A 23,708-nucleotide genomic window follows, 5' to 3' on the forward strand; every position below is an offset into this window, starting at 1 on the left:
AAGGCGGTCATCTTCTCCAGAGTTCTGAATCTGAATGAAAATTCCTATCCCAAAGGCTTGCCCAGACTGCGTGGCGTCAGCGGAGAGAGTGCTTATCTGAGACTACGAGCTGGCACTCGGATGAATGTAGAAACCCGTAGAAAATAACGAATTCAGGAGCGGAGGCGCAGAATAGCATGAAGCCCCTTGTATACTCTTAATGCAGAATTTTGTTGGCTCGGTTGAGAGCTAATTTCTTCGAGCACCATTATTGACTTGCGTCCGTTTACGCTAGCTTCTTTGTACAGATAGCCTCGAACCTTCGGACGCCCTCAGGGCATGCCGATGTCCTCTACAACAGTTCAAGGCGGGGTTTAATATTGATGACCGGTGTTCAGAGCTCATCAGTCTCGACTGAAAGTACGAAAGAAACTCAAAAGGAAAAGGGGCACTGGCAGGTTGGAGAGTTTCAACGCCCTGATGTGGGTGCTCAGCATGCCGGTTTTGTACTTCGTTGCCGCGGGTTGAGCTCACCATTCAGTCATAAGTAGCAATGCCCGCAAGATACATCGGAAGCAGAAGCCACAATCAGCGGGCTTAATTGAAATAGCCTGCAAATAGACGACTCAGGGAGGCGAACGTAGCCGTTGTCGCTCTTCCTCACTGATCTATGGTTCATGTATGGACTTTTGAGTGCAGCTCCCAACAGGCAAGATGGCCGAGCGGTCTAAGGCGCTAGCTTCAGGTGCTAGTCAAGAAATTGGCGTGGGTTCGAATCCCACTCTTGTCATGTTTCTTTTGCCTCATTCGGCGACTGATTCTTTTTATTTTGCTTCATTTTGCAATGAAATGCGTTTGGTGACGATTTTGATTGAATGAGTTTCGATCGGGCGGCGGTGGTGGGTGAGAGACCCGCTTTTGCCGGGGCGGGGCCGTGAAACGGGTGTTGAAGGAGGCAGGCGCTGCGTCGCAGCTTCCAACACGAGCTGGGGCGACAGTGTCCTTCCAATTTGAGTCACAGCAAGATCAAGAGGGATTTATAAAACTATTTTGTCTCCTCTGGTCCGAGCCTTCAACACAAGCGCAACCATCGACCATGAGGACAACCGGCCTGTCCGTCGGTCCCTAGCAGCATGGAGGGAGTCTCGGCAATCCCAAACGAAATATACCCGGTATACCCACTCGCATCAGCAAGCGACTCTTCTGGACGCTCGACGACCCTTTCGACACCGGGATACAGGTCGCCCCCAACCAGTGTTACGAGCCAGGCGACGTAACGAAGCCCTACTTCCGCTCTGCCGCCGCCGCCGGTCTCGAGCCGAGCTGGCATCCCATGTCACAAGAGTCTCTGATGGAGCCCCAGGTCGCAACTATCACCGTCTGGCTCGCGTGCTTCGACTAGTGGTAGGCGCTTCGGGTTGACCTTCACCGCGACTGTACTGACACGAGGACTGACCCCCGGCGCCCGCGGGCTAAAGACGTCCGGCTCGAGGTGACGGCCGGCGGGGCCTTTGTCACGATCCACGATTACGTTTCCGCCGTGCATCCGTGGAGTATGGGTATGTGCGAGCCGCTCCTGGACGTCTTGTACCAGGTCGGTGGCGGGCAGTTGTTCCTGCCCGAGATGAAAATGGTCGTGCTTCAATTCGGTAATGGGCCGCTGAGTATTGGCAGAGAGGACCAGTGGGTTTCCCGGCACAGGAAGCCCAGACCGCCTGGGTCGCACAGGCCGGCGAGTTCCATGAGACCAGAAGAGAACAAGGAGTTCTCGCGGGAGGTTATGGAGAAGATGAAGGCGAGTTCCGTGGCACAGATACTCGAGTTGGAAAGGCTCCGCCGAGAGAATGCTCGAGGAGACGGCCCGGTTCATCTGACGTATCGGCCATGCTACGTTTCGACTACCTGAAACTTGTAATACTGTGACCAGAAGCCTAAGAGTGATGCTTGTGGTAGATAAGGATCCTTCTTTGTTAGTTACTGTGAGTGCTTATGACCTGGGCGATTCTACTTTCAGGCGCATACTAGCAGTTGGGTGACTGCCACAACTCCAGACTGTTGCTGCCACAAGATAGAATACGGCTGTATCACCTGGGTGCCGTTAGCGCTTGAACTTTGCAGGAACGGTGAAGGTAAGCTTTAAGGGTTGAAGGTTTGTCAAAGGCCTCTTCATGCCTGACTTATACATGGACATCAAGTCAACCAATGCAGAAAAGAGACGTGAGGTTCTCAATCCCGCCGCCTCGCTAGGGGTCAACGCACTTGCCTAGATCCAAATCCTAAACATCACGTTGACGAGTAGGTGCGTCTTGAGAGTTCCCAATTACCCCTCATTGACCCTGCTTCCACGACCCATGCTGCAAGGCCAACTCCCAGACATGATCACGATACGGTCAAGTTCAAAAATTATGGCATTCGTTTACTGCCTTATCACATACTTGAAGCCCTCTATCGCTCAACCTCATCAACACCTCCATCCCCCAGCTCCCTCTCAAACGTCATCTGGATATCCACAACCTGCAACAGCTGCCCAACATCCAGCTTCCGCTTCTTGTGCGCCGCCAGGCTCTTCGCCGTGCGCACCACATTCTTAATCTGCCGCCCGTTCAGGTTCCCCTCCGCAAGCCTCTCGTACCCCTCCTCGTCGACCTCCACGCCGCCCTCGACGCCCGCCAGGAAGTTCTCCCACACCTTCAGCCGGCTCTCCTTGGGCAGATCGTCATACTTGAGCGGCACGTGGATCCGGCTCTTGAACGCATCGTCAAACGTCCGCACGCGGTTCGTCGTCATGAACAGGATGCCTGAGTAATACTCCAGCGTGCGCAGGAAAATCGACACAAGGCTGTTCCGCCCCAAATCATGCAGCGAGCGCCTCTCAAGGAACACATCCGCCTCGTCGATGAGCAGCACCGCCTTCCACGTCGACGCCAGATCCAGCGTCTGCCCCAGCTTCTCATCCAGCGCCTCCGCCGACGTGCCCAAGTCGCCCGAGGACACAATATACAGCGGCCGCCGGCTGAACTCGGCTACGCACTCCGCCGTCAGCGTCTTCCCCACACCTGGCGGGCCGTGCAGCACGAGAATCAGGCCCTTGCCCTTCCCCTTGACAATGTCGTCGAACTCGGCCCCCGCCGTCGCGCGCGCCGTGTGCTCCGCCACGAGCGCCTGCACCAGCTCCTTCTGCGTCTCCGGCAGGACGAGCTGCTCGAAGCACTTCGTGTTCCACTCGATCTCGCGGATCTTGTCCACGAAGAAGTCGAAGAAGCGCTTCTCCGCGAAGCTGAACCCGCGCACCGTCGGGGCCGCCAGCAGCGCCTGCTCGTCCGTCAGCGGCGCGAACTTGTCGGCGGGCGTCTCGCGCGGGACGAGGTCCATCTCGTCGCTGTCGAGCGCCTGCTTCCGCTTCTCCCCGGCGGTCTTGGGGAACGCGGTGACGGTGAAGGCGTCGTCGGCGTTGATGCGGTGGTGCGTCTGCGCGTCGACCATGACGCGGCCGTCGATGTTGTACCGGCGCATGCGCTCGTCGAGCGCGACGCCCTTGTACTCGCGGAAGTTCTGGCCCGCGAGGGCCTCAAAGCGGCGGCCGCGGTGCGTGAGGAGGGCCGTGACGGCCTCTGGCGACGGGTGGTGCGCGAGCGGCATGGCGTTAAGCGCGGCGACCTCGACGGCGCCCTGGAACGCGGGGATTTGGAGGTACTCGAAACGGATACCGAAGTCGTCGCCGTCGAAGTCTACGTACTCGACGCCGAGGCGGAGGCCGGGACACTGGCCGCAGACGTAGTCGTACGAGCGGAGCTTGTAGGCGCGGGCCTGGCTGAGGCGGGTGGCGTAGACGAGGCACCCGGGGCGGAAGATGGTCCAGAGGTACTCGTAGCTGATGAGCCGCTGGCCGAGGAGGTTGGCGGTGTTTTTGATGGTGTCGGCAAAGTGCTCGTCGATGAAGGCGAGGAGGAGAGGGAGGTGGCGGGCGCCTTCGGAGTCGGGGTCGAGGTCGTTGCCAGCGGCGGCGAGGTCGTCACGGTAGTGGTAAAGGCTGCGAGGGGGGAAGGCGACGGAGATGTCGGATGTCATGTAGGACTGGCCGGGGTATATGCCACCGATGACGTCCTTGAGGATGGTCTTGAGCGAGGGAGAGTTGACTTCGAGGGATGTGCGGCAGACGAACTCGTTTTGCATGTTGTACTCGCGGGTGATCTGGCCATGTCAACACCAAGCCTCTGTCTTGGAGGGAATGGATACTTACGCAAAGAGCGTACTTTTCATACCAGTTCGTCTTCTGCTCGGGGAGGTCTTCATCCTCCTTTGGCTCGGCGATATACGCCCGGCCCTTCTTGGTCCATCGCTTCTCGAGATGTTTCAGCTCGATCTGCATGGGAGCCTTCTCGAGCTCCTCGCGGCGCTTCTTCTCTTCCTCAGTGAGAGTGCCATTGATCTCATTCTGATCCTCCTCGTCGATGGGTTCATCTTGGGTGCTTCTGCGGGCGGTTTGCTTGGTGCGAGCCATGGCTGGACGTGCTGTTGGATATGCTGTTCCACGTGCTATTGGACGTGCTGATGGAAGTCCTGTAGGATGGCGCAAGGGTCTTCGGTATCCTCCAGGAACAGATTTGTCCGTGAGATCTCTTCCCTCTGCGAAGTTGAACGAGGACATTCTTATACCAGCGAACGACCTTCTGATCATGTAGTTGGGAGATCAAGGTAAACAGACTCAAGCCTCAGGGGCTAGGCATAAAAGTCCTAGATGCAGGCAGCCGTACCCCGCTCGGACGAGCAAAGAGTCACCGGCTACCGGAACCGCATCAGATACACCATGTCCCAGGGTGCTGTGACTCAAGACAATGTCAAAAGGATCAACAGAATTCGATATCCGACATCGTTCTTTGGGGAAATCTGCCTGTTTCGGAGAGGGTCCTCTGCGGCACGGTCCATAGACGGGGCTATTGCTGCCTGCGCTGCCTTGAATCCTGCGTGCCGTTCGCCGCGGCCCAGCCTGGCGGCCTAGCCATCGGACGAAAGATGCCTACAGCGAATCAGGGCGTGGAGAAAAGGACATCGCTAGGCAGAACCGGGCGGGGAGATCGGCTCAGGCGCCGGGGGATGCTGCCCTTGGCGATGGCGGCCTGGACCTTGACGACATTGGAAACACCCTTGTCGAGATGAACATACCTGCCGAAGTTTGTACGCAGCTGCACGACCACAAATTGAAGTTGATCGTGCCTCGTGTTCGTAGACTCCTTTCGAGCAAGCGAAGAAGTGATGTGATGGTACGTGTAAACGCCACAATGACTAAGCAGCCGTCAGCCACAAATCAAGGCAGGAGTGTGGCGCGAAAGATGAAATCACAAGCAGCAAAACACGCTTACAAGACAAAAAAACTCTTTTGTATCTGACTCTAAATACATGCTGGGCTTACCAGCGCACCTCGGACTCGGGTGCTGGGCTTTCTCCTCCTCCAATCACTGAAACGCAATGCAGCGAATGCGAAAATGGTGTATCAGTCGCCATGTGATGTTACTCTATCCCCAAAACTCCGTAATTATATCATGCTAATTGCGTATATACAGCAAGCCAAGTGCTTAACGGCGCGATCGCTCGACGGCGGCGGCGCTCACTTTGCTGGCCTTCTCGACGGCGCTGGTCATGGCCAGACCGACAGGCGTCATCGTTCCGCTGGGAGCGGGAGTGTTAGTCCTCGTGGGAGGAGCGGAACGGTTGTGCTGCATGTGGGCCCTGACCAAGTGGCCGGCCGCCAAGGCACTGCAAAGCGACAGCTCACCGGCCAAGACACCAGCAGCGATAACACGGGCGAGGCGGCGGGCGTTCTCGCCGGGGCTCGTGGGATGGGGGCCACGAACACCAAGCATGTCAAGCATGGCGCTCTGGGGCTCGAGGATAGTACCACCGCCGAGGGTACCGACTTCGAGAGAGGGCATGGAGACGGAGATCTGGAGGGATCCGCGGAGGCTGGGGACCTGTTAGCAACTAGTGATAAATAGGAATGGCTGTTTTGCTTACTTCTTCATGACAGTAATGCAGTTGGCACTCTCGACAACCTGGGCGGGGTCCTGACCGGTGGCAAGGAAGATGGCGGCGACAATGTTGGCAGCGTGGGCGTTGAATCCACCAATGGAACCGGCCATGGCGGATCCAATGAGGTTCTTGTTAACGTTGAGCTCGACCAGGGTGTCGACGTCGCTCTTCAGCACGCTCTTGACGACATCGCCAGGGATGATAGCCTCGGCGACGACGCTCTTTCCACGTCCGTCGATCCAGTTAATGGCGGCAGCCTTCTTGTCCGTGCAGTAGTTACCAGAGACAGAAACGATGCTCATGTCCTCAAAACCCTCGGAAGCCATGACGGAGAGGGCATGCTCGACACCCTTGGAAATCATGTTCATGCCCATGGCATCGCCGGTGGTGGTCTTGAAGCGGATGTACAGGTTGGTGCCAGCAAGAGCAGTCTTCATGGACTGCAGACGAGCAAAGTTACTGGTAGAGTTGAACGCCTTCTTCATGGTGGACTGACCAGCGTCAGAGTCAAGCCAGATCTTGGCCGCACCAGCACGCTCGAGAGTCTCGAAAGCAACACAGGGTCCGCGGGTCATGCCGTCGGCAGTCAGGACAGTAACAGCGCCGCCGCCAGAGTTGATAGCCTTGCAGCCACGGCTGGTACTTGCGACCAAGACGCCCTCAGTGGTGGCCATGGGGATGAAGTAGCTCTGACCATCAATAACGAGAGGGCCAGCGACACCGACGGGGAGGGGCAGGTAACCAATGACGTTCTCACAGCAGGCACCGAAGACACGCTCCCAGTTGTAGCCGGCGTAGGGAAGCTTGGAGCGCTCGAGGCTGCCAGTGAGGTCGGAGGTGGCGTTGGTACGGGAGATGATGCTGCGGCGGATCTTGACGGCACGGGTGTGGTCCTTGAGAGCGCGCTCGAGAGAGTAACCTGGAATCTTGCCGCGGAGAGACATGCCGACGACCTCCTGGTCGCTCATTTCGTGGACACGCTTCTCGTCGATCATCTTCTGCAGCTCGGCAATGGTGCGAGGCTCGGGGGTGCTGGCCTTGGTCATGGACAGCTCAGACTCGTCGTCCGACAGTGCCGGAGTTGCGGGCTTGGGCGTCTCGGGAATGTACTCGCCGAGGGGCAGGGTGGCCGAGTCGGTATCGTTAAACTTCTCAGCCTTGGCCAGCTCCTTGGGGTCGATCTGGTGGTCGGGGACGTTAGGGTCCTTGATACCCCAGCGAGCGGCGTTGAAGAGGTAGCCGTTCAGAGCAACACTCATGGCGAGGGCAACAACGATCCACTTGGAGAGAACAGGGTCCTCCAGACTCTTCAGGATGCTGCCGACCATGCGGCCACCAACGCCATAGCTCTCAAAGTGGTCATACTCGTCGTCGTCTCTGGAGCCGGACTTGCTGGCGGGAGAAGGGAGAGCATAGTGGATTGAGGGGTACTCGAGCTCGTACTTGATAGGGGTGAGGACAGTGACGACGGTCTGGCGCTCATTGGCCTTGGCCGACTCAAGGATAGCGTCAAGACCGTTGGAGGCAACCTTGAAGGGGTCGACGGGAGGGGCGGTCACAACGGCGCTAAGACCACCGGTCAAAGAAGACAGGCTCGGGAGAGAGCTGGAGCTGCGGAACGGGATGGTGCAGATGTTGATGACGTTGATCAGGATGAATCCGGTGACCATGAGGACCTTGAACTTGGGGACGTTGCTGCTCTTCATCTGCTTGCCGAACAAAGAAGCCTCCTTGGGGGCCTTCCCGTTGAAATCAGCCCAATCGTTGCTCTGAGCCACGTTTTCGGCAACGCGGCGGCTGACACCGTCGTCCTCGAGGGCGCGGCGCATCTGCACGTGGCGCTTGATGCGGTTGATCTCCAGCTTAATGCTCAAAATTGCCGTGTAGAAGGAGAAGAGCAGAATGCAGTCGAAGAACAAGATCCAGGCAGCGAGGAAGCAGAACTGCTGGAGACCGCCCTGGACACCAGAGGCGGCGCCGATGATGAGCACAGCAATCTCAATGGCGTAGTCCTTGACAATGTCGTAGCCCTTCTCCTTGATGGCGGCCTGCACAGCGTATTGGATGACGTTGGGGGACGAGACCTCGGACTTCTTGGACTTCTTGTCCTCCTTGTTGTCCTTGGGCTTGCGGTGCTCAATGGCGTGGGACAGAACGGCACGGGTGAGGACGATGTTCTTCTCGAAGCCAATGGTGACGACCAGGAAAGGCAGACCCTCGGACAGCAAAACCATGGTGATGGGAACGCCGAGCTTGGTGGTGACCAACAGACCGAAGAGGAAGGCGAAAACCGAGGAGAAGAGGACGTTGGTGAAGAGCCAGAAGTTGGAGCCCATGCGACGCATCGAGAGGAAAAGGGAGACGAAGGTCAGGTGCATGGAGAGGTAGCCGAGGACCATGATGACGATGTCCAGAGCTTCGGCGTTCTTCAGCAGGTCGATGAACTCGGTCCAGCCGTTGCGAACCCACTGGACGAGGCTGTTGCGGGTGTGAACCTTGGCGGCCTTCATGATCCACATCTTCTTCTCCTTGCCGTGGACCGTAGTCTGGGTCTCGTCGCTAGAGGCATCGGGGATCTCTTGGGCAAGAGAGAGGAACTCAGGAGCCTGAGAGTAGGGCACAGCGAAGGCGAGGGCGCTGTCCTGGGAGTAGCTCGTCAGGGAGTTGGAGGTCTGCGGCAGCGAGGTGACGGACAGGTTCTGGGGGATCGGGACGGCGTGGGTGCGCGGGGCGGTGTTGATGGACTCGGGAGACTGAGACTCGGGGAAGACGAGGGTCAGGAGGGCGAGGTGGTCGACGTCCTTGGCGACAGTGGCCTCGGGCTCGACGTTTTGCCATTTCCAGGCAGTCTCGGGGCCGGCTTGCAGACGGCGGCTACCCTCGGTGAGGGAGGACCAGTCGGCGGAGCGGACACTGATTGTAGCATCGAACAGGCTCTCCTGCAGAAGTCCTACGTAGGAAGTGCTGGCGAGGACGGCGACGATGACGACGGTGTGGATCGGGTGGGAGCAGGCGACCTTTGAGAGGAACTTGAGGCCGGGCGTGAGCTTCTTGTTGAGCCAGGAGGGAGCAGCGGCCTGGGCGGCAGGCTGCTCGCCCCGGAATCGGCTGGGGAGAAGCGATGAAGATATCATGGCGAATGGAGCGGTGAATGCAGCCGTAACGATTAGGAAGTCATTTGGGGTTCGAAGATCGGATCAAAGGGTCTGAAGCAAGAGTCTGGGTCGGACAGTTAGCAATTGACGCCTTGACGAGAGTTGGAAACGGAGCTCAGGGCCGTTGTTGAGTGCGCGAAAAAGTCGCGAAAGGGGTGGTTTGGGGGAGGAAGCGGGAAGCGGGCCATTGAATTGGAATGAGGAAATTTTGGGCTAGGTTTGGCGGCGCGGTTTATTGATTGTGTGGTGCTAAGCTCTCGTGCAGTGCTGCATCGCCTGTGGTGTAGGTACTAACTACTACAGTATGCTCTGCGGTACGGTACGGGGCCGTGCGGGATGCGCTGCAACTGCAGCTGCAATTGCAACTGTAATGCCAATTGGGTTGGAGGAGGGGTCGAGAGTTGCGCATCGTACGTACCTGTTCCAGTCGACGGAGCAGAGAGGCGCCGTTGACGTCTTTCGTGTTCAAACGTGCAGCTTAGTGCCTCAAGGATTATGCGCGCACACAACAACTTTTCGTGAGAAAAGTCGATGTTGAGGGAGGAAGAAGGAAGGCGACAGGGCAGGCCGAAAATTTGAAAAATTATTAGTCGAGAATCCGGTCGGAGATCGAGGCTGGTCGGTGGTTGCGGAGAGCCGAAGTCGCAAGGAGCTGTTGAAGTGCTCAAATTCGGAGGAGTGGGTTACTACTGTACGCAGCGCCGGTTTCCTGTTGAAGAGGACGGGACTGACTGCGAGTAGCGTAGGGGAAAGCTGAGGGAGAGGGAGGAGGAGCGAAACAAGACCCTCGCGATGCAACGGCGGCCAAGTACCTTTTTACTTGTAGATATGGAGCCTGCTGCTGGGTCGGAACGGGTCGAAGGGGGGGTCGGAGGCCAGGGTGCGTGTATGGTGTTGTTCAAGTCCTAGGTTGTCTTGGACTGGGACACACAGAGACTAAGAGAGGCTCTTAGTGCCGTTGGCGATGATGCTGACGCCGATGCTGACCCTTCAGATATGTAGATTACAGGCCAAGGGATATAAGGCCAGTTGTTGTCGGTGGCGGGAAGGATAGGTCGTGATGTTGGAGGAAAGGAGCAAGCACTAAGACGTTCACGAAGGAGGGCGGGAGCAGCACGTTTAAAGATGCCAGGAGGCGGCAGTCGGAGACAGAGCAAGAAAACAGAGTTGCTGACACCCGGATGCTTGTCTTTCTAGGTCCAAGGTATCAAGGTACGAAGTACTTTTGTATTGCAACAGACAGGAGACACCGAAAGAAGAGAGGGAAAAAGAACCAAGAAGCAGAGCCAGGACCAGAGAGAGGCCTGGAATTGGTACCGGCCGCGAAGAGCAAAATTGAGGTACCCGTTCGCAGCGGGAATTTACCGTGGCAGGCAAAGTACAAGCAGCTCCACACGGGACGAAATTGAGTGATGCTAATCCCAGCAAGATGTGTTGGGCTGGACGGGGACACTGGGGGGGGAGCAGCAGGCAGGTTTGTGGCCGATGATGATCTCGTCTCTCACCCAAAAAGGAGACGCAGGAAAAAAAAAAAAAAAAAAAAAAGGACTTGACGTGGATTGCCCAGCAATGGCAAATTTACCGATCATGGTCCGCCCCTCATGTACCGCGGTTCCTCTGCGACGCCTTGCCTGATTGGGTAAGAAGGGCTGTGTGTCAACTTTTCCCCCCCAACGCTGCAGCCTGTGCAAACAGCTCAGCCAACAAGGGTTCCACCCAGCTCGTCTTTGGCCGCCATTTCTGACATTGGAAGTCTGCAATATCTTTAGCTAGGTAGTCAACATGCAGGTAGTCAGCGCAAAGGAAGCTGATAACAACACCGATGCCCCTGTTGCATATTGCCTACTGCGTCCTTCATGTCTCTGCTTGGGCTGGGGCGGCTGGGCAGACGTTGGGCTGTCGCATCCGCCCCGGCATGTCTGTCGTCACCCGCTAAGGTCCATGCCTTTTGCGCTATCTGGAAAGGAAAGGCCAGGCGGAAGCCAGGCGTCACTCTGCCTTCTTAGCATGATGGAGCGCCCCCAAAAGACTAAGGCAACAGGTAGGCAGACAGTAGTGCATGTGTCACAGGGGGCTACCGCAGCTGCAGCGCCGCACAGATGGCGCGTCTCGTCTCGTCCAATGAACTTTTATTGCTCCCTCTGAGTGAAATGGACGAACCAAAGGCATACACAGTAGGTACCGGGTGGATGGAAGAACAATCGGTCTAGCACAATGGCTCGAGGACCGCCACACTGTAGCATCCTGCCTAAATCGTGTAGTTTGTTTGCTTCTCGGCCTCTTAGATGATGGTGTCTGCCCCTCCTCCATGTTTTCGTAGCTTGGTCCCTGAGCATTGGCGCCGGATTGGTGGTGACCCGTGGGCGATAGCTCGTCTGTCTTATCTCGTGCCAGCCCGATAAGGGACCTCGATGATTCGGCACCTGCATCACTGGACTGCCCAAAGCCTCAAACCACCGAGAACTACCTGCTTTAACCAAGAACTAACTACGGATACCAAGAGCACCGCCAACGCCGCGTAACGGAACACAGACACAAACACAGACACGGGACCTGCTGCGGTCGGTCGGCGGCCCTGCGGTGTGCGGCAACTCTCAGTCGTGTGTCTGATATGGAGTCCGTTATTTATCATGACACCACAGACGCAGCAGGGACGGCGGTAAGGCAGGGTCCCATCCGGCGAGACGACGGGCGGTCTTCGAGAAGGGTCCAAGGGTGCAGGTCCTTTTCTGCAGCAGAAGAGAAGAGAAACAGAGGGCGGTTCGTTTCTTTCCCAGGCAGATTCTAATCTGGGTTCTTTTCGGTGTCGGCTCCGGCAGGCGAACCAGCAGGAGCATTGGAGGTGAAGTTGCAACTGCCTGCCCTCCCTGCCTGCCTGCGATTGTAACTGCAACTGCGACTGCAGGAGCTGGTGTCCGTACCGGGTGGAGTGCTTATTCCCCTGCTGAGGCGTGTTCTCTGGGTCTTTCCTTCCTTGTGCTGGCTGACGTTGGGATTGAACTGCCCGCAGCCAATGGAACCCATCGCACCCGGATTTACACCGGGGTTACATTGACGTGATTGAGCCAATCCCAGCCGACCTTTCGTGGAATTGCAGTGGGTCTTGCCTGGCCTGGACTGGCCCGCTGTGCTGTGCCTTTTTCTTTTTCTGCTGGCAAGTGCGATTGTATCCGTAACTGCCTGCAACAGCAATGGCAACTGCGATCCATTGCTGTGCCGTGCCGTGCCGTCTTCCATCGTCCTTCCATAATAATTCTGACATGCAGCTCTCTCGCTTCCAATTCTTCATTCCCGTCCTGAACCAAAACTCATCATCACCGGATTTCGGATTCTCCCGCCCCCAACTCCTTCTGTCGAATCCTTCACCGAGAAATGAGACGCTGACATTCTTTCAGCACCTGCCTGCACGCACCATCATGGCTTACACCCATGTCCAGCTGTCCCATGCTGACTTGCTTCGGCCGGTTTGCTGCTTCAAGCCCTCCCTGCCCCGTCTCCCCCAGATGTCCCTCATCGACATGGCCCTCTGTCCCAATCTGTCCATCTGGGACTGGGAACATCACAAAAGAACTGATTGCTTCTCCCGCTCTCCCGCGCTTGCCTCGCAGACCTGATCTGACACGCCGGGTCCCTGGTCTTTTCGTCGACCTCCGCTGTCCGTCGCCCACTCAATCCGACGCCGTACCCCTCCGCCCGGCCCTTTTTCTCAACCACAATACACCAGGGCATCACCGATGAAGCAGTGTCTTGACTCTCGACGTCTGCGGGACTGCGGGTACTGCCCGGCGGTGAGCCCGTGTGAGCCTCCATTCGTCGCCGTTGCCAATCGCCTGCCCAATAGGACGCCCGCCAACATCAGATCTCTGCAGCCAACCCCTGGCGATCTCCTATTTTTCTTCCCCGTCTTCTTCCATCCACCGCATGGACCAGCCAAAGGCCCCTCGCTCTCCCACTGCCGCACCTCCAGCGTCGCGGGGCCACGGAACCCTCGCAATGCGCTGATACCCAAGCACACCTTACCACGTCTGCGGCGCAGCAGGTCCCTGTCCGCTGTCACTGGTTTGCTGTGAAATCCCAGTCGAAGCCACTCTTCTGCTTTCCTCAGAACGGATACCTTCTGGGCTCTCGCTGCGACTATCAATGGCCAATGCTCCCACGGAGGGGCTTTGGACCTGCTGGCCGGGCTGACCTGGGAGAGGGCATTCATGGAACATCGAGTCAGCTGTCAAAACCACACTGCGGGAGAAACTGTTAATCTTTGGGCCAGCAAACTAGCTTGCTATGCCGTTTACCCTATCTCGATCGAGCCTTTACAGGCAGCTATTCGTCAGGGTAGGGCTGCATCCAAGCAAGCGCATAGAGCAAACACACGCTAGCAGACCATGCTGACGGACTGTCAGAAACCCAAAGACCAACAAGAGTGCTTGAAACACGATGCCGCACACGGAGACCGTACGGAAGGATACTTTGATCGCGTTCCAGGTGCAGAACAGGAAACGGAGACTATTGCGCTTGGCCCGCCCTGCACCAACAGACGGGGCGGGAATGCCACCTTCTGGCCTCGTCTCATGTGACGACGCTCAAAGGAACGACAATTTCTCGGCCCCTCATCCCCGTCGTGCCGTGCCAACCCTTCGGACCTCCGGCCCCTCCACACTGACAATCCTCACCCCGCTGGCTTCCAATTCGCTCTTGCAGTCGTCCCATTTCTCTGCGTCCACCGGCTTCGTTCCCTCCTCGACGATGAAGGTCCGGAAGCCTTCCTTGCTCGCATCCAGTGCTGTGAATTTGACGCAGTAGTCGCCAGCCAATCCGACAACGAATACGTCAGTGACGCCCTTTCCTTTCAGTGCCCCCGCAAGCCCGCTGTCGGCGACCCTGGACGACTGGAAGGGGTCGTAGAAGGCGCTGTACATCTCCACCTCCTTCATCTGGCCCTTCTCAATGACGGTGTCGACGGCTGAGGCATCCAGCTCCGGTACCAGTTCCGCACCGGGCGTACCCTGGACGCAGTGCACCGGCCACAGGCGGGTGTGATACGTCTCGGCGCTGTTTCGCGGGTTGACGATGGCGATGGAGTCAACAAACGGCTGCTTTCCTGGGTGATTGGAGGCGAAGGAGATGTGATCTGTGGGGTGCCAATCCTTGGTGGCTATCTTGGCGACGAACGGCAGCTTCAACAAGGCGTTGACGACGGTATGGATATCGCGGCCGTTGGTGACAGCGAGTGAGCCATGCTCCATGGTGTCAGTCACACGCCCAGCGGGTTATTCCTCCATTTCCTTGACGATCATTGCCGGCTGGGCCTGGAACCATGATTACGGTTTGGATTGGTAGAAGTTGTCTACTTACAGGTGGGCAGAAATCCTCTTGGAAGTCAACGACAATCAGCGCCGGTCTGAAGTATTCCTCGGCCATGTTGGTGGCGTCGTGTTTGTTTGCTCGTTGCTTGCCTGCACTCAGCTTGCCTCGCATATATTCTTCAGCCACTCTTCAGCAGACAAACACGGTGTCTGTGCGGATCGGTGTGATTCGATGGGCTGTCTCTAGGGCGTCGAATCCGCGCAGACGGGTCCGTCGACTCGTGACAGTGAGTCCGATTTGAGTTGGTGATTGCAAACTGTCGCAGAGTCGCGTGCAAGGTTGACGGGCCTCTCACGATAAGGCGAGCTGTGTCAGCAGCAAGGTATCCATATCGCAAAGGTGCCTTATCTGATCCTGGGTCCTTATCAGGCCTCGGCTATTTATCGCGACAGGTATCTACCTCAGTGGGGAGCTTGCCGGGTTCCATTCGCTACCGCGTTGGGCGGCAGACAGCAACGTGGTAAGCAGGGGAATCTCGCGCTGTCCGTGGATGGCTACAGGCCGGGCCAGCCCCTGGGAACCGCAAATTACAGCGAGGTTGATCTGCCCTTGGATTTCCCTAGAGGCTCAAGCGGGCTATCTGAGGGCTCGGATGCACTATCTTATCGCAATTTGGGCGTCAATATTGACTGGCTGGTTCATCAAGGAGAGCGCGCAGCTTGACTCGGGCAATCGCTGTTTGTTTGGCCTTCTTTTTTAGGTGTTGATGGACTCAGGGAACCCCCTACAGCAGCAGACACGGCGCTGCCAATCCTGCAAATCGCGACAATCATGATGTTCTCTCAAGTATCGGGTACTTTTGGAAAAGTGTGGCCGCCAACCCTGAATCGTCACGTCACCACCAAACAGCAGCGCCACTTTGGGGCAGCTGAACCATATGGGAGAAGCTGCAAGGACCCAGCTAAGCACTGCCAAGGCTTCTACGGCACCGTTAAGCTGCCGCCAAACTCCACTGGCGCGGCGGCCGTCCGTTCCCCCGCGGGGGGCTCGCAGCTCTGAGCTCTGGGCTCAGGGCACGGCATGCGCATTCCGAGCTTCACTCTTGTGATTCATTCGTGATGGGGATTGTGAGACATGATCATGCTCAACCGATGTGATGAACATGGTCTGCAGCAGCCCATGTCGAGCTGGGCCCCTCCTCATTTCAACAAGATGGTACGAGGCACAAAAGATCTTTCTTTGAAAAAACAAATCCCGGAATCCGTTCAGGTTTTGGCCTTACGTACGGGATTGCTCAGGGTTGGAAAAGATCCAATCAGCGGGCATCCGACGTCGGCAGCCGTTGGTTTCAGGGCATCAAGATTCGAGGTGCTCGGTGAACTCACCCTGACAATCATTACCACCGACTGCGCCGATCGGGACGTCATGTCTACCCCGACATTCTCGGTGAGCGGCTGGCTGGCTGTAAGTGGATGGGTGGTCTCAAATCCCAATGGCGGGCACCTCGACCAAACACACCAAGGGGCTGCAATGCCATTTCAGCACCCTCAGCTTGGAGCTCACGAGTGAAGCTCAGCTATCCTTACAGAAGGAGAGAGCTCCCACAGCTGGAGCTTCAGCACGCCTCAAGCAAGCCCCCAGCTCAAGGCGTCTCAGCCCTGCCGCCCAGCCTCCAATCACAGCGCCTCGGCGGTTGCTCAGCTACGGAAGTCCCCGAGCGTGACGCCACATCAGATGGCAGCCACTCTTTCTCAGGTGCCTCATCCAGTGAGCCAGTGACACGCCAGAAGCACGATGCAAACAGTTGGAGTGTCGCAGAACCGTGGTACAACACGGGCTCCTGATAAGAATCTCACAGCCTCGAACGTCCAACCTCACCTTCGTAAACACTAACAACAACATTGTCACCATCACCACCTAGGCCAGATCCTCACACTGCGTCAAAATGCGTCTGTCCACGGCGCTGCTGGCCTGCGCCGTTCCCTCGGTCCTATCATGGGGCAACGTCGGCCACCGCACAGTTGGCTACCTCGCCGAGAAGTATCTCACGGATGAAGCTGCTGCTCTCGTCGGCAAGCTACTTGCCAACGACCGCAACTACGACATCTCGGATGCCGCCACCTGGGCTGATACCCTCAGAGGCCACATGGGCTGGGCGAGCAAATACCACTACATCAGTGAGCAATGATAGATACCTCTTATCACCAGCTCCAGCTTGAACATCTCCAACTCACACTCACCAGATCCCCGCGATGATCCTCCCAACCTATGCGGGATGAAATACCCCCAAGACTGTCCCTCCAGCGGCTGCGTCATCTCCGCCATCCAAAACTACGTGCGTCTCTCCTTTCATCTCTACGTCTTATCTCGCCTACTGACTAGTCCGCCAGACGGCCCAAATCCTCGACACCTCCCTCCCTCTCATCAACCGCAAAAACGCCACAATGTTCGTCATCCACTTCCTCGGCGACATCCACCAGCCCCTGCACGCAACGGGCCTCCTCCGCGGGGGCAACGACATCCGCCCCGTCTGCTGGCGCCGCCAGCCCTCCAACGGCCGCTGCACCGGCCCCATGTCCCTCCACTCCGTCTGGGACACCCAGATCCCCCACCGCATCCGCGGCCTGGCCCCGCACCTCTCCATCCCGCAGGAGAAGGCCGCCGCCGCCTCCTGGGCCGCCGACCTCTTCTCCCGGCACGCGGCCTCCGGAGTGAACGCTACGTCCGGGCAGTGCGTCGACCTCGCGACGGGCACGTGTGCGCTCGGCTGGGCGACCGAGTCCAACGCCTTTGTATGCTCTCACGTGCTGAAGCCCGGCCTGCAGTGGCTCAAAGCGCACGACTTGAGCGAGGGGTACTACGACCAGACGTGGGAGGTCGTCGACGAGGTTATCGGGCGCGCGGGCGTGAGGCTGGGGGCTTGGTTGAATGCCGTTGCTGCCAAGTTGGCTTCGGAGACGAGACCTGTGTTTGAGGAGCTTTGAAAGGGGGAGGGCCAAGATTATCGGTCGCCGGAGGTGGAGGTCGGAGCCTCCGAGCATCGGTCAAGCTGGGTCAGCCCGCGCTGCCAAGGGCCGACGTGCATGCGGGATGCATCGCAGGGTATGTTTCAAGCATTTGCATACTTGCATTCTTTTCGTATCAGGAATAGATCGAAGGAATAGCACTCACGTCATTCGACACCTCTTCGTCTCAAATGTTCAGCTTCGTCAGCATCTGATGGAGTCAGCTCGAGACTGGAGACTGCTTTCCATCACAGCCAAGCGTGGCGGTGTCGGACATGTCCACAAAATCTCATCACTGACTTTGGAAATTCTGGATGTTCTTATTCGTGGGCATTCTGACATGGTATATTACTCAATTCGCATGCTGCTGCCTGCTGACGACACCTGCTGAGGCTGCGGCTCGTCTCTCTCTCCCGGCTTACGAGGAAGGTACCGAGGACTTTGGGGGTGCCATCGGCGTTCATCCGAGTGGACATCTGGCGGAACCCAGGACTTCGGTTCCACGGCATGTGATGGACCCTGAATGGCGGCGGGAGGATCGTCGTCAGCTTATGGGGGTGGCTGATGGGATTCTTGCGTCTGTACGTCCTAGGTCAGCCTTATCGTGGAGACAACCAACAAGGCAGCGACGAGGCAACAGTTTAGTGGAACTACGGTGAGATTGAGGTTCAGCAAGTGCAAGAGTAAGGTGAAGCAAGGCAGATTCGGGATGAGACTGGGATATGATGGATACCACAGTCTCGATGCAGGTTCTACTATCTGTTGGTTCAACGGAGCCTACTTGATCTAACGAAGATGGACATCCAATCAGCTTCCTCAAGCCTCCTTCTCCCCCGCCATCTTCTTCTCGTCCCTCCCCTGATGAAGCGTCGCCGCGACCTTGCTCGTCAGATACTTATCCACATCAGGCAGACACAGCGCACACGCAACCGCAACAACTGAAAACCCGATATTCGCGAAAAATACAGTCCTGAACGCGTCCGCGCTGGCCTCCTGGTACGCCCTCGTGCCCACCGCCTGAATCGCATCTGTGAGCCCCTTCACGCCGCCAAACTCCCCCGTCGCGAAGGCTGCTATGAAGTCGGCCACGCTCGCCTCGGGCAGCCCCGCGCCCACCACAGCGGCAGGCACGCGCGCGGGCACCGTCTCGGCGAGGCGGTTGCTCAGGATGACGTTGTAGACGGACGAACCCACGGCGCTGATGAGGAAGCGGATGCTGCCGGCCATGCCGCTCGCGCCGCCGAGGTTGACCTGGTCCGGCGCGGCGAGCGTAGTGATGGAGATGGAGAGGCCCTCGACCCAGCCGACGAGGAGGACGCCGAAGCAGACGAGGACGGTGGCGCGGGTGGGCGTGTCGGGCCCGCAGGTCGCGACGGAGGCGAAGCAGACGCCGCCGAGGAAGGCGGTGATGACGCACTGCCACTTGAGGCGGCCGATGTACTTCCCGGAGAAGCCGCCGACGATCTGGCCGACGAGGGTGAAGAGGGCGACGAAGGAGGAGAGGAGGGGCCCGAAGAAGGGGCGGTTGACGGGGTCGGCGTAGAGGACGGCGACCATCTGCGGCCAGACGAGGGCGAAGGCGAAGTAGACGCTGGCGGCGAGGCCGGAGAGGATGGCGGAGGCGACCCAGCCGAGGTTGCGGAAGTAGCGCATGGGCACGAAGGGCTCGCGGAGGGCGGCGAGGGATTCCCAGGCGACGAAGGCGGCGAGGGCGGCGACGCCGACGACGATGGTGGCGATGACGCTCGCGGAGGACCAGGGGTAGACGACGCCGCCCCAGTTGAGGCCGAGCATGAGGACGAGCAGGCCGCCGGTGTAGAGCAGGGCGCCCGGGTAGTCGAAGGCGCGGACGTAGGACCAGATGCGGGCGTGGGCGCCGTGCTTCATCTTGAAGGTGGGCGGGTGGTAGAAGAGGACCCAGCAGGCGAGGGAGGCGGCGTTGATGGCGATGAGGATGTAGTAGCAGCCGCGCCAGCCGATGTGGGGGTGGTACTGGACGAAGGCCTGGGCGATGACGGGGGCGAAGCCGGAGCCGGGGATGCAGAAGACGTAGCAGACGGCGTTGGCGGCGAGGCGGTACTTCATGGGGACGAGCTCGCCGACGACGTAGTAGAAGGAGAGCTGGGTGGAGGCGGCGATGCCGATGATGGTGGTACCGCCGATGAACATGTTGACCGAGGTCGCGGTGGCGGCGACGATGCTGCCGATGACGCCGAGGGCGGCGCCGGCGATGAAGACGGGGCGCCGGCCGAAGATGTCGGTCACGCGGCCGATGATGGTCAGGCAGACGGCCGAGGTGAGGGTGTAGACGAGGGCTGCCCAGACGATGTTTGGGTCCTTTGACGGGGTGTTAGTGAGGTTAGGGATGGGAGTAAAAGGGGGAGAGAACGTACCGGTCCGATGTCTGCGTTGATGACGGTGAGGATCGGGGCTGCGTAGGCGAAGCCGCAGACGCCGGCGAGGAGGCCGAGGCCGATGGCCGTCATAGAGCCGAGGAAGAACTTGCTGCGGAAGTAGCCATCGGGGAGGCAGTCTTGGTCGATTTCGTCGAGGTGGGTGCTGTCCGAGTCGAGGGAGGAGGGCCCATGTTCACGGACGTGGACGGCTTCCTCGTCGTGAGGCTTCTTCGTCTCGGGATGATCCATGGTTGACTATCGGAGAAGTTGGACGGGTGATGGGATAGGACGACCACGGATGACGGGAGCTCGCGACATTTTGGACTCTTTGAAAGCACAAGAAATAGGCATTTAGAAACAAGGGTCCAGGACGGGCGGGAGATCCGTCACCCAACAGCGTTGTATCCCGAGTGTACTGTGTAACAGCTGAAGAGAGCCTTCTCATTGTCGAGGAGTTGAATAAGAAACACGCAGGGGGCCTTCATTGGCTTGTGTAGCGAGGTGATATCAAGCCATGCCGTGCAGTCTGTTCGATGAAAGTCACCAGCCAATAGGGGGCGGGTAACAGCTCTTGGTGGTTGCTGGGTGCATTTTCCCGATCGGGAAGGATAGCAGCATTGAATAGGCTCGGCAAAGCATTGTACAGGGCTGTTCACCAGCCGGCCGAGACGCCCCCAAGTAGCAAACACCAGGGTCGATAACATGTTTGTCGGGGGCTGTTGGGGCTGCGCCATGTGGTGTTGGGGGATGCTGGAGCGAATTCCGCGAACTGTCTAGCGGTGAGCTTGCTTGGACCCGGATATTTGGGATTATGGGATTCTAGAAGGCCATGTTTGGCGAGCGCACGTGGAAATACGGGTTGCTGCTTGGGGATTCTGGACCGGATCTGCGGGCTTGGTCGGGGGTTCCGTTGCATATGCAGAGTGCTTTCGGATGTTTCGCTTAGGAAGTTGCATTCTTGCGTTTCTATCTTTGGGCGTGGTCCATCATTTTCTGATCTAGGCTTGGGGAATGAGAAAACTTGCGCGGGGGCTATGTCGTCTCGCATGATTGCGGGTTTTCTCCGTCTTGACGGGTTTCGAAGAGCCGGCGATGTGTTGATCCCCGGTGATCTTGAGGCTATCTCTGGGTTTCTAGTTTGATTGACGAGAACCAAAGCACCACTCGCAACGTTTCCGCTCTGCAAAAACCTTAAGCCAGGCTGGAGTTACGCAATAATGCAGTCAAGAGCTATTTACAGCCCAGATAGACGAACTGAAGGATGATGACAACTAAATGTCCTGTGGCATAATACTATCTCCCTCCACACGACGTCAGAAAAGAAAGCACTGTGATAAGGCTCTAGGCCGAGAGGGTTGTGAACAACAGGTTACCCAAAAGTATCAGACGTAGCTTTGAAATTCGCTAGTCGTCGATGTTGAGGCCCAAAGTTACTGCGACGAAACTGGTAGACTGCATGAAGAGAGCACAAATGAGCGCTTGCTTCAGAAGATTTGATGGATGAGAAAAGAGAAACAACACAAAAACGTTACTGCTAAAAAAAGCAGATGCAGACACATAATCTGGAATCCATATGACGCCGGTCAACTAACGCGATTGTGAAAAAGTAGAGTGACTACGAGTCTCGTATATCCACATGTTCGAATCTCATAAAAGTGGCTTGATTCAAAAGTGCTAGGATTTCGCCTTCACTACCCATGCTTATACTCAAATATCGATCTCGAGGCAATGGATTGTCAACTCTTCGAGGTGCTACTTCCCCGGAAGATTGCTTTAAGTCGCTCAGTGGGACTACTTGCAGGGTGCTATCGGCTGTGTTCCTCATTTTTGTAGTTCCTTTCCTTGCGATGTCTGTTGATTCGATTTCTTGTATTGTGAGAGTTGCGTCGAGTTTGGACAATCCGAGCTCGCTGTTGAATTAACGCTTCCGACTTCTCGAGTCAACTCCCACAAATGCCACTTCGGACATACCGTATTTCCATTTCACTTAGTAGAAGGCTATGAGTGACTGATTGAATACTTGGTATCCAAAACTGTTATTGAAATATGGTGAACCCGTGACTTGCCTAAGAACTAGATGAATGACGACCGAGGCACGGGGGCTGGCGTGTTTACTATTCACAGAATTCGACTACAGGAAGTCAGCACTCTCTGCCACCAGCAATCCCGGGAATCAATCCGATTCATTGTCTGGCAGGCCCTTATGCGTAAAACGGATGCCCATGTGCAGTCCAGGATGCGGGGTAGTCGGCTTTCAGTCCCGTCGGCATGCGACGACACTGATCGTGCAGACTGATTATTATTCAGTCCCGATTCCGGTGGTACCGAGGTCAGCTACAAAGGGCGTAACATCTAGAAACAAACTGAGGTCGGAATGCCATTCATGATTTGCTCCATCCTTAGCATCTGTCTTTCCCTCTCCACTCTGGATTCTGCAAGCAAACGATCATCAACATGAACATCAAAGCTAGTCAGCCCCCTACTTCGTACACTTCTATCAATCATGACAACATATCATTCTCTCATGTTCCAGCCAACTCACCAACGGCAACGAAGGTGGTCGTGGTGACGCTCAATCGTCCCGAGAAGTACAATGCTATGACACTGGACATGTTTCTCAACCTCGAGTCCTTCTTCAACACGGTCAGCGAGGATGACAGAGTACGTGCGGTAGTCCTGACAGGTGAAGGTAAAGCCTTCTCTGCTGGAGCAGATCTTGATGTAGGGTTCATGGGCATGGTCGCTTTAAAGGAGACCGAGGACTCCATGAACGAGTTTAGAGACTGGTAAGCATCTTGTCAGACATCAGCTACGAAACGTGGTTCATTGACGACTTGCAAAAGGGGCGGCCGACTCGCATTAGCCATCTCAAACTGCAAGAAGCCCGCGATCGTGGCTTTCAATGGGTCGGCCGTGGGTGTAGGCCTCACCCTGTCCCTTCCTGCCGCCATTCGGGTTGCTTGGGAGGGTGCCAAAGTCGGCTTTCCATTTGCTCGCCGTGGCTTGGTCCTTGAGTCGTGCAGCGCCTTCTTCCTACCCCGGCTCATAGGGCTATCCAAGGCGAGCCACGTCACGACTACTGGAGATGTGTATCCAGTCACCGATCCACTCGTCAATGGACTATTCTCAAAGTTGCTGCCCACGCCTCAAGAGACAGTGGAATACGCACTCAAGTTAGCGGAGGACATCGCTGAGAACACATCCTTGGTTAGTACGAAGATGATGCATGACATGATGGTGTACTGTCCTCCAACACCCGAGGAGGCGCACATCTTGGATTCCAGAATATTCGTCCAGATGGCTGGGACGAACGACAACATTGAGGGCGTGAAGAGCTTTTTGGAGAAGAGGAAGCCCACATTTACGGATACGGTCAGTCGTGAGAGCATGCCATTCTGGCCTTGGTGGAATACAAAGATGGGCAATCGTCAAATTGTCAGCTTCAAGAAGGCTTCCAAGTTGTGATCTTGTCATCGGCATTAGCTGTCGTGACAAATGCTGCAGAGCGAGGTTGGACCGCATTTCGTTGACCTGAGTGTCAGTTGCTCGTCTGTGGAGATAGGTAGTAACAATCAAGATCCAATTGCATTGATAAACACGATTGAAGTATTAATATGGATACAAGAAGCCATTCATCGGTGCAAAGCAGCCACATCGAAAGAGATCATGGTCGTCACGAGCGTCGCGTGGCAGAGACGCGCTCCTTAGTTCTCCCACTAAGACGAAAAACCCCCACTAGTTCCGATCATCGAGGGGTGATCTCCCGGCGCAATCGCTAATCTGTAGGCGGCCATCAGCTAATTTAGTGGACAAAGAGGGTCGACGGGGGATGACCTCATCAA

The 23,708-nt window shown here is 57.0% G+C and overlaps 6 protein-coding genes across 6 annotated transcripts; 2 read left to right on the forward strand and 4 right to left on the reverse strand.

The window, feature by feature from the left end:
* Nucleotides 1-2,424: 2,424 nt before the first annotated feature.
* Nucleotides 2,425-4,480, reverse strand: ATAD3B-3 (ATPase family AAA domain-containing protein 3B; the record flags this gene model as incomplete). The annotated part of the gene is made up of 2 exons (XM_037325433.1): nucleotides 2,425-4,170; nucleotides 4,220-4,480. The coding sequence occupies 2 exons, from the start codon at nucleotides 4,478-4,480 to the stop codon at nucleotides 2,425-2,427; spliced, it is 2,007 nt and encodes a 668-aa protein (XP_037176441.1).
* A 1,072-nt stretch (nucleotides 4,481-5,552) lies between these two features.
* HMGR (3-hydroxy-3-methylglutaryl-coenzyme A reductase) lies at nucleotides 5,553-9,140 on the reverse strand (the record flags this gene model as incomplete). Its single annotated transcript, XM_037325434.1, has 2 exons — nucleotides 5,553-5,940; nucleotides 5,992-9,140. 2 exons carry the CDS (start codon nucleotides 9,138-9,140, stop codon nucleotides 5,553-5,555), a joined length of 3,537 nt encoding a protein of 1,178 aa, XP_037176338.1.
* A 4,628-nt stretch (nucleotides 9,141-13,768) lies between these two features.
* pnc1 (Nicotinamidase) lies at nucleotides 13,769-14,579 on the reverse strand (the record flags this gene model as incomplete). The annotated part of the gene is made up of 2 exons (XM_037325435.1): nucleotides 13,769-14,398; nucleotides 14,514-14,579. The coding sequence occupies 2 exons, from the start codon at nucleotides 14,577-14,579 to the stop codon at nucleotides 13,769-13,771; spliced, it is 696 nt and encodes a 231-aa protein (XP_037176442.1).
* A 1,831-nt stretch (nucleotides 14,580-16,410) lies between these two features.
* nucS-2 (Nuclease S1) lies at nucleotides 16,411-17,449 on the forward strand (the record flags this gene model as incomplete). Its single annotated transcript, XM_037325436.1, has 3 exons — nucleotides 16,411-16,642; nucleotides 16,709-16,800; nucleotides 16,856-17,449. 3 exons carry the CDS (start codon nucleotides 16,411-16,413, stop codon nucleotides 17,447-17,449), a joined length of 918 nt encoding a protein of 305 aa, XP_037176341.1.
* Nucleotides 17,450-18,286: 837 nt separating this feature from the next.
* Nucleotides 18,287-20,115, reverse strand: CGCA056_v010190 (Trichothecene efflux pump TRI12; the record flags this gene model as incomplete). Its single annotated transcript, XM_037325437.1, has 2 exons — nucleotides 18,287-19,807; nucleotides 19,864-20,115. 2 exons carry the CDS (start codon nucleotides 20,113-20,115, stop codon nucleotides 18,287-18,289), a joined length of 1,773 nt encoding a protein of 590 aa, XP_037177001.1.
* A 2,205-nt stretch (nucleotides 20,116-22,320) lies between these two features.
* Nucleotides 22,321-23,331, forward strand: ACTT3 (Enoyl-CoA hydratase ACTT3; the record flags this gene model as incomplete). The annotated part of the gene is made up of 2 exons (XM_037325438.1): nucleotides 22,321-22,652; nucleotides 22,710-23,331. The coding sequence occupies 2 exons, from the start codon at nucleotides 22,321-22,323 to the stop codon at nucleotides 23,329-23,331; spliced, it is 954 nt and encodes a 317-aa protein (XP_037176600.1).
* Between the last annotated feature and the right edge of the window lie 377 nt (nucleotides 23,332-23,708).

Source organism: Colletotrichum aenigma (assembly GCF_013390185.1).
Source record: "Colletotrichum aenigma strain Cg56 chromosome Unknown KSG_Cg56_contig06, whole genome shotgun sequence".
In the NCBI taxonomy this organism is placed as follows: Eukaryota; Fungi; Ascomycota; class Sordariomycetes; order Glomerellales; family Glomerellaceae; genus Colletotrichum; species Colletotrichum aenigma.